General features: G+C 34.8%; 1 protein-coding gene across 1 annotated transcript; it reads left to right on the top strand.

The window, feature by feature from the left end:
• The first annotated feature begins 280 nt into the window (after positions 1-280).
• LOC109214483 (origin of replication complex subunit 4-like) lies at positions 281-6,912 on the top strand. The gene is made up of 16 exons (XM_019378401.1): positions 281-504; positions 832-922; positions 1,039-1,095; positions 1,249-1,296; positions 3,139-3,189; positions 3,273-3,316; positions 3,520-3,583; positions 3,663-3,749; positions 4,067-4,158; positions 4,238-4,319; positions 4,701-4,786; positions 4,889-4,998; positions 5,516-5,608; positions 5,688-5,752; positions 5,846-5,989; positions 6,608-6,912. Exons 1-16 carry the CDS (start codon positions 395-397, stop codon positions 6,641-6,643), a joined length of 1,260 nt encoding a protein of 419 aa, XP_019233946.1. The 5' UTR covers positions 281-394; the 3' UTR covers positions 6,644-6,912.
• Positions 6,913-9,575: the final 2,663 nt, after the last annotated feature.

A 9,575-nucleotide genomic window follows, 5' to 3' on the forward strand; every position in this document is an offset into this window, starting at 1 on the left:
GTGTACTGAAATAAGGGAAGACATGGATAAAAGAAAATATGGCAAGTAGACATAATCCCTTGTTTTTAGGAAGAGTTAGAAAATAAATACGTTACTAAATACTAGTACTTTATTTATATATGCTGCATTTGTAATAAAATGTGCTATTTTTGGAATAACCAAATATAGTAACATTAATATAAATACTATTTTATAAGAGACCTACAATGTAAAAATCTCAAAAAAAAACCCTTCTTATTACTTTTGGCCCTTTTCTTCACAAAAGGCCCAGGCCCAGTCCCAAGGGACAACTCGCCACAGCTTCATTCACTCGGTGGCTCGGTGCCCTCGTTCCCGCAAGTTTACTCCTCCACACTTTTCTCTCTCAAATTCTTTTCCTAAAAATTCCATCAAAATGGGTGTTGAAAATACAGCAGAGCAAGCTAAGGTTCTTCTCAGAACCAGGCTTTGCAATCCCAATTTCATCTTCACCATCTTCTCTGATTCCCCAGACAGCAATTACAGGTACAAAAAGTTCCCATTTTTATTCTCATTTTTTTTTTTCAAGATTTTTCCCTCTATAAATTGAAAAAAGAAAAAAGAAAAACGGCCGAAGTAGATTTTGAAGAACTCATTCAATACCCTTTGTGTGTAACTGCGTTTAGCTCCTCTTTCTTTCAGCAAATTGAAATGTATAATGACAAGTTCAGTAAAAAAGCTCCCATTTTTATTTTCATTTTTCTGGATTTTTACAGTCCAAATTGAATAATTATTTCGTTTTTTGTTGTGGTTTTTCAAGAATTTATTGAAGACCCTTTATTTGTAATTGCATTTGGCTCTTATTTGTTTCAGCAAATTGAAGTATATAATGTCAAGTTCAGTAACTGAAGCATGTAACAACTCGGTTCTACTTCTTGGCCCCCGTGGTTGTGGAAAAGTTCCGGTCAGTACACTTTTTTTTGGTTGAGATTTTGCACAAAAGTTAATATTTGTGCTGTGAAATTTGATAAAATTGTAAACTTGATTCGATAATTAATTTTTTATTATTATTTATGTCAGATTTTGGAGCTGGTTATCAACGATTTACTGCAAGAATATCCTGATATGATCTGTGTGGTATTTATTTAGTTTAATTAATTATCTGTATTATATCTTCAATATTTGTATTTTGCATTCTTGTGTGAAAATTGGCAGTGACATATTTCTATAGGAAAATAAATTTGTTTAGACTTATGGTTTTATTATAATTAATCACTATCTTGATTACAGATTAAACTAAATGGACTCTTGCACAGTGACGATAATTGTGCTTTAAAGGTATGAATACAATTCCCTTTTTTATTTTTTATTTTTATTTTTTTTTTGTTGTTGTTGTACAAGTTGGATTTCTGGGCACTATAAGTTGTATAACAAATTTAAATGGGTAACATCATCAGTAAGGATTCATATTGTTGAGCCCGATTTGTTTGGGACTAAGGTGTGTAGTAGTTGTTGTTGTATAACAAAGCATCTTGTTTGTGGTGTTGTGTGCCAAAGCACAAGCTTGAACAAGAGAAATGGGGGTAGGACTTGACGAGCTATGGCACCTCTAGAAGGGGAATGTTGGTTCAGCGGTCTAAAACTAGAAGTCCAACTTAGAGGATAGAATTGTAACTAAGAAAAGAAATGTAGTTCTTCATTCACTGATCCGATTAAAATATACAATGCTATTAGTGGACAAATTGGAAGTTAACCTTAAGAGCTGACATGTGTGCAAATGCAGCTAAAACTCCTACTGACTTTTCTGGACTTCAAATAACTAATCGAACTGTTTATTGACTTTAACAGGCGTTGTAACTAACTTCTAACTTAGCTTCTTGCAGCTAGATTCTGACTTCTAAATCATGTTAAGTTTGCAGCTCATGTTCGTATTCTCAGCTACCTCCATGCCTTGTTCTAACTTCTAAACCAACCTTCAGCTCATATATCCTTTGAGTTTATTGCCAATTTTTACCTGTATCAGTTCCTTCCCGTTGAGATCACCCTTGTTAAGGTGAAATATGGACTAGAAGTTCTAACTCCTGCAAGAAATTATTCAAGCTCAGCAAGCTAGCCTCCTTTCACCCTATAGCAGGGAACAACACTTGTCTGTTTTGATCTAAAGTTTTCCCCCCGATACAGTAGCGTACTGCATCTTGACTCAACTCGTCACGTTCAGTTACATTATGAACAAAGATGGTATTAAAACTTAACAAGTCTTTGTTGATCATATTATTCCCTCCTCCATAAAGATAGTATCGTGTACCGAGAGTAAGACCACAGAGATCTTTTTTCACTCCCTTGGGAGCAGTAACCGTACTCCATTGGCAGCAAGTGGTAATTTTGTGTTTGAAACTAACCCATCAACTGATCAAAGTAATCTAAATCATTTATCCAAAGGAAACCTGCAACTAAAGGCTTCTTAATGAGTTTAACAATGAGTTCTATGTTTGGAAAGAAGAAAGGATGAGAAAGTGCATCCATCTCAACAAAAAAAAGGAAGAGAGTGCCAAATCACCCCAATTTCTTCTTTAGAATTTTTTTTAAAAAGAGTGCACATTGTTACCTGTTATGCTTGTTGTACTGTCTTTATTTCATATGTCATTGTGCATTTATATATAAAGGTTAATGGAGATCAGAATTATTTTTATTGTCAAATGGATATATGGGAACAATAAAATTTCTTGATTCTCAATTACAAGCGAAGACTATATGGCAGCAGAATGGTTGAGCAGAATGCAGTTTCTGAGTTTATAAGAGAATAATCAAGTTCAATAAAAGGGTCAACTATTAAGTAAGAGAAACCATAATCAGTTGAAACTTTCGTGCTTAAATTGATACTTCATTTGTATTCCTTACAAATTGATAGCTAAAAATTGATTGAGCAAGAGTTAGTTTCAAATGGAATATGTAGGGTGTCATAGAAAATTCTCTTTATTTTTTAATATTACCAGAATATTCAAATATGAAGTACGCAAGTAATAACAGGGTTCACCTGCATCTTTTTCTACTTCTGGTTTAACTATTTTATCTTCCTAAATCTTTTAACCCCTTTGAACAAAGTGTTACATCTTTGTCCTTGTTAGATATTTGTCCATAATGTTGTCGTTGATATCTGTATCCTTCTATTTCATCTTGCAGGAGATTGCAAGGCAATTATGCATGGAGCATCACTTGATGTTCTCAAAAATGGTACTGTGTTCATTCTGGTTGTGATATCCATTTTACATTTTAACCAAAAGCATCAACCAGCCATTGTGTATTTCCTTTAACAGGCATCATTTGATGATAACTCCCAGTTTGTATTATCCATGTTAAGGTGAGTCTATATGGCCTGTAATTTCCTTCTTTGCTTTATTGCCGAAAGAGAATAGGCTCTTTTCAAAGTGCCTGAGAATGTTTAAACTTGGTTCTTTTCCCTTTGAAGAATGAATGTTTAAATTAGATAATCTTCAAATAAAACGTGTACTCGTTTTTTCTTCTCCTGGTGGATGTGCTCATTCTACTGTAATTTCTTATCAGGGAGTGCGGGTTGGCACATAAAACCATTATCTTTGTGTTGGACGAGTTTGACCTTTTTACACAGGTAAGATTCTCATATAGTGAAGAAAAAATATGAAAAAATATGTCTAGTTTTCAGGATTGGATGTATCTGCAAATTGCAGGGTAAACAACGATTACTCTATAGCTTGCTAGATGCAATGCAGTCTATAACGTCACAAGCTGTTGTCATTGGTGTGAGTTGCAGATTGGTATGTTCCTTCGTTTTAGTATTATTATTTTTTGTTGCACGTTCTATTTCTCTATGAACCATATATTCCTCAGCATCATTAAGTCCAGACATCTTTGGTGTTGTGGGAACTTGAAAATCAAATGAGCATGCTTGTATTCTTTTTTCTCTTTTCCTTTTCTTTTTTGAAAATATTAAGTATCTCGTTTTGAGTTGCTTATGCACAAGATCAACAAGTAATTAATGCACATTGAGTCATTGACCACATATAGCAAGCCATATTGGAGAACTTTTTGATGTTTTGAGTAAATTAAGAGTGGTGAAACTTGTGTTTTGCAGGATGCCGATCAACTCTTAGAGAAGAGAGTTAGGTCTCGTTTCTCACATAGAAAGCTGTTGTTTCTACCCCCTTTGCAAGAAGACTTGCAAAAGTAACTTCTCGTTGCATACCTTGGTTCCTCATTTACTGCCTACAAGAATTTTTATCAATACTGACAGTCTGTATATCAGAATTTTGCAGCACGCTTTACTACTGCCAACAGAGTCAGAACTTCCTCCTCAATATGTAGCTGCTTATAACACAAAGCTTCTTGTATCCTTTACTCGTTACACTTTTCATTGTCAAGGAATGAACTAAAGTTAAATGATACCACAAGACCAGGAAAAATTGAAAAGAGGGGGGGGGGGGGGGGGGGGGCGCAATTGACAAGATGTAAGTAGAGTGAGGCTCAGAAATGCTCAGCCAAGTATAGGGTATCCTTTAGAACAGTGGTAACAACTCATTTGTGCTAAGCCTAAATGAGATACTCCAAATACTTGTCCTCTTGCAAGCCAAGGTTTAAAATCGTTCGTTTCCTTTTGGAAACCCCTCTTTTAGGTTAGACATAAAAACAAGAATCAAATTTGCTATAATTTGACAAATTGTGATCAGTTTTTTGCTAGCAGATATTATATTATCTTTAATATTTATTAGAATACTTTGTCGGATGACAAATTCAAAGACATCATTACATCATTATGCGATTCTGATTCAACTTTGAACCATCTATTGAGATTTCTGTAAGTCTGCCTATCGTTGAACTACCTATTTGCTGCATTCACAGCGCTTTATCAAACATCTGTTCTTTTAATGAAAACTCATTGTATGATAATTTTCATTAGGTTTGCTGCTGTGTGCCATATGGATACAAAATCTGGATTTTTATCACTTGATAACTTTAAAACAGCACTCTCAAGTATTCAACGGCAACCCAAGTTGGAAGCCTTGAAAGGTATGTCATTATGCATTCTGTGTTGAGTGTTGACTAGCTTCTTCTGGAAAGTTTAGGGGTAGAGCTAAAATAGTTCGGACTCCTCACCTTTTCCACATCACTTCCTCTTAAATTTCCTTCGACACTCGACCTCTTCAGCTATTCCCATATCTTCTCTCGACACAAGAGTCTCAGACATTGTGAGTCGTAAAATTGCTTGGAAATTTGATTAGGCCCCAATAGTACATACTGTTGGGATATGGTGTGAGTCACTCACAACGAATCGCTTACGTAGTATCTCTTTTTATATATAGACTAAAAAATAGAACAAAGTTATTTTTGTAGCACTTTGCCCCTCTTTTCATTTAATTTTTTTTTTTAAAAAAAAATTCGACCTATGGTATGAATCACTCGCAAACCATTTGTATATCATGTGAGTCACTCGCAAACCATTTTAAAATATGAATATCCTCCACCGCTAGGACCCACCAAGACTAATCAAACTGAAAACAGCGTGATTCTCAATTTGTTGATGCAGATTGCTCCATTTTAGAGCTATATATTCTTGTTTGCTTGAGGAGGTTGGAAGTCAAAGAGCAAGAGACGACCAACTTCAATTCAGTAATGAAAGGTTTGACTATTATATGCTCCCTTCTTATGTTAATAGTGCGAGTGTTATGCGACTGACCATTTGTTATCATGCCTTCCAGAGTACAAAAGCGTACATGATTCGTTCCAAACAAGTGATTATTATGCACGGAATGTATGCCTCCGGGTGTGTGTAGCAAGGACTTAAATACAAATAATTTTTGTATAACATTCAACTTTGGATCTTTAAAGTTATACTGAATATTTACTTTCTTTCCAGGCATTTGAACATCTTTTACAACGCCAATTAATCTCTTTGGTTGACAATAGAGGGCATGGACAATCTGTTGAGTTTCGTCCGGTGAGGCTGTTGATCTCATCATATGAACTACATCAAGGACTAAAATCATACCGTTCATGTCCGGTAAGTTACTCTCAAGAACAATTATATTCTTTTAGTCTGAGTTACTAGGATGGTTGTGGATGTCAATCTCATTAAGGAAACAAACACACTTGTCAGTCAGTCAGTATAAGCAACAACAACAACATGGTAGTGTATACGCGGGTCTTACCCCTAGCCTGCCAGGGTAGAGAGGCTGTTTCCGATAGATCCTCGGCTCAAGAAAGATGGAAAGAAACAGTAGAAACAAGCAATATCAACAAGGGTCAGAAAGATTATAATTACAAGTTAACCAAAAAATAAATGGAAGAAAGTAGTAGCAACAAGTAGAGAAAATTTGTCCTTAGTATGCCCGGTGCACTAAGCTCCCACTATGCGCGGGGTCCGGGGAAGGGTCTATTGTACGCAGCCTTACCCTGCATTTCTGCAAGAGGCTGTTTCCACGGCTTGAACCAGTGACCTCCTGGTCACATTGCTGCAACTTTACCAGTTACTCCAAGGCTCCCCTTTTGAAAAGTCATTGGTTTCTCCCTTTTACTTATTCGTTTCTTCGAGTTATTATTATTATTCAAATAAGCCTTCAATTATTTGGTGCTTTTGACAACCAGTACTAATTAGCATGTTGATTTTCCTCATTTGCAGGCAATTCTACATAAACTAATTGACCGTGGAGTTTGAAGTGTAACCATCCCTATATGCTGTGTATCAGAGAATCTGTAAAATGTAGTACACAAAATGGTTGTTTAATATGCAAGGACTATACAACTTCCAATAGTTATGCCACATTTTTCTCTTTTTTTCTCCTACTTCCATTCCTCTATTTTTTGTTGTCGTCTTTTCATTTTTCAATGTTAAATTTCACTTTTATATTTTGGAGTTGTTATTTTTTGGGCCACAATCGAGGTTACTGGAATTGAACTCGTAATATTACAGTTTGCACTGTGACATATCCACCAAGTTTTTTATGTAGAGTTAGTGAAACTGTTTATCCGTTTATGAATTTATCAATCAACACTGAACTAGATAGATTTAAATTTTTTATGTTAAAGTAGTATTTTTATGAAATCAAACGTGAGTACTTAACCAAATTATTTTCTTGTAAATATTTCGTATTAATTTTTCAAAAAATTTCTCATGAAACCTACCAACAAATAGAAATCTAAGAATAGATAGTTTGAAGGGAAGTTTGTATTAGAGAAAGATGAAGGATACAAAATTTTAAATGATGAAATAAGAAGAAAAAAAACCCTAACATAGATTATATATTGTAATGCATCTAAATAAAAGGGTAGCCCGGAGCACTAAGTTCCCGCTATGCGTTGGGTTCGGGGAAGGGCCGGACCACAAAGGTCTATTATACGCAATCTTACTCTGCATTTTTGTAAGAGGTTGTTTCCGCGGCTCGAACCCGTAACCTCTTGGTCACATAGAACCTTGTATTCAAATGTATAGTGAATCACACAAACACTATAAAATTAGACAAACTACCCTTGTATTCAAATCCCTTTTTATTCATGAATAGAAAGCCAATATCTTGACTTTATATATTTTCATACAAAGTATAAATAGGAAACAGCAGACTGAAAGCAATTCTGTTGACCTTCTTTATTTTCATACAAAGTACAAATTAGAGGAAACAAGAAACACTAGACTCACAAAGAACACAATGGAGAATAGCTGAATAGGGATTTGAAGCAAAGTACATTGCAATTAGACACCAATGTAGTTTTAGATTTGACACTGTTGGTATCCCGGTAATCCTCCACAACTACAACACATCTAACAATCATTGCAGTCAGTATAAATTTCGCAATGTCGGCCACATGTAATACTATTAAGTTGTGGGAGCAGTCTCTTTTCAACTCCTGAGAGACCATGATTCACATTCCGTGCAACCACAAGATGTGTCTCAGAAAACCACTCCATGTTAACTGAAAAATGATTCAACATCATAATTAGTAAAATCAAAATGTTAAATGGTAGAATATAAAAAATACACATTCAGATCATAGGCATACATGGAAGTAGGGCAGCCAAGTGTACTAAGGATCCGGGCAGGGGCGGACCCACATGGTATCAAGAGGGTTCATATGAACCCGCTTCATCGGAAAATTATACGGCGTATAGATGTAAAAGTCATCTAAACAGAATAGGTTTTCTTATATATAAATAAATTGAACCTGCTTTGACATCAAAATTATTGCGCACCGATGGTCAAGGGGGTTCAAGTTTACTGGAAAGTTCAGTGTTCGATCCTACAACGGTATGCTTTTCCTACAGCGGTACGCTTTTCCTTGCTTTTAGGCAGTTTCTGCCATTATGCTTGAACGGGCTCAGCTTTATTTACTTCAGTTTCTGGCATTATGCTTGAATGGGCTCAGCTTTATTTACTTCAGTTTCTGGCATTATGCTTTTACGTGTAAAAATTGCACGGGATACCATTTTTTTTATAAAGTTTTAATAACTTGTACCCACTTTTTAAACAACTTCAGCCCTCTTTCTCCTCCTTCTCCTCCAAACGAATCATATGTTCTGTCCTTTCTTCCTCTTTTTTCCTTGCTTCTCCTCCTCCTCCTCCTCCGGTGTCAAACAACTAATTTTCTTCTCTGGATCCGACGATTCTGCCATTTCGATAATTCGACGCAGCTGGAGTTCTTTAGCGAAGTTCGCCAGTTACAAACAAAAACTTCAGCTCTAGAGCTGAAATTCGACAGTTACAAAACAAAAACTCGCCAGTTACAAAACAAAAACTTCAGCTATAGAGCTGAAGTTCGCCAGTTACAAAAACAAAAACTTTAGCAATTACAAACAAAAACTTCAGCAAATAGAGAACAAATTCTATGCTTAAGTTCAGCAATTACAAACAAAAACTTTAGCACACTTGGTTCAGCACACTTGCTACTTCAGTCCCGTCTACTAGAATGCTAAAGTTTTGCGTGATTGCCTTTGCTACTTCAGCCCCGTATGCTGAAGTTACGTGAAAAAGTGGGTACGCTAGCAATTTTTTTTACAAAGCGGGCACGAGTTAAAACGTGACCCAAAAAGCGAATATAGATGCAAATGCCCCTATTTACGTCAAGTTAAAACTTAATTCAAAGTTAACTTGTTTTTCTCTCACTTGATTCCAATAAAACATGCAAGAATATTTGTTGAAATGATTTATTATTCGTTTACTTTAGTTTGGTCTATATTGAAACGTTTATCTGTTCTATATTGTCTTCTTGTTTTATATTATTATTATTTAGCTTATAAGCTCTCTTTATCTAATTATTTGTATTAGTTTAATTTATTTCTAAACTCTTTCATTACAATTTTTTTCTTGTAAACAATAACTTTGTTTTTGTTATGAAACAAGGAAAGAAATTCAGATTTTTTATATGATGCCGAGTTTAATATACTTTTAATTTGTTAACCAAGCTTAAAATTTTTAAAGCAAAATTTGTCAAATTAAGTAGATAAATTATCTTGAAGATAAATTTAAATAGATTTTATAATTCTATTTTAAACAAATGCACTACTTGTTAAAAAAAAGAACGCTGACTTAAAATGATGACTTTATTTTGAGGTGGAAAATAAAAAGAAAAAAATAGAGTAGCTAGCAAATCTTGCT

This window comes from Nicotiana attenuata, unplaced genomic scaffold (assembly GCF_001879085.1).
Source record: "Nicotiana attenuata strain UT unplaced genomic scaffold, NIATTr2, whole genome shotgun sequence".
NCBI classification, from domain to species: Eukaryota; Viridiplantae; Streptophyta; class Magnoliopsida; order Solanales; family Solanaceae; genus Nicotiana; species Nicotiana attenuata.

What these genes read in the sequence shown, in the direction of transcription:
- LOC109214483 (XM_019378401.1), top strand. Translation starts at nt 395, where the DNA reads ATGGGTGTTGAAAATACAGCAGAGCAAGCTAAGGTTCTTCTCAGAACC. An exon ending in CTTCAATTCAGTAATGAAAG is followed by an intron (nt 5,609 to 5,687) that starts GTTTGACTATTA and finishes CATGCCTTCCAG; the next exon opens with AGTACAAAAGCGTACATGAT. An exon ending in AATCATACCGTTCATGTCCG is followed by an intron (nt 5,990 to 6,607) that starts GTAAGTTACTCT and finishes CCTCATTTGCAG; the next exon opens with GCAATTCTACATAAACTAAT.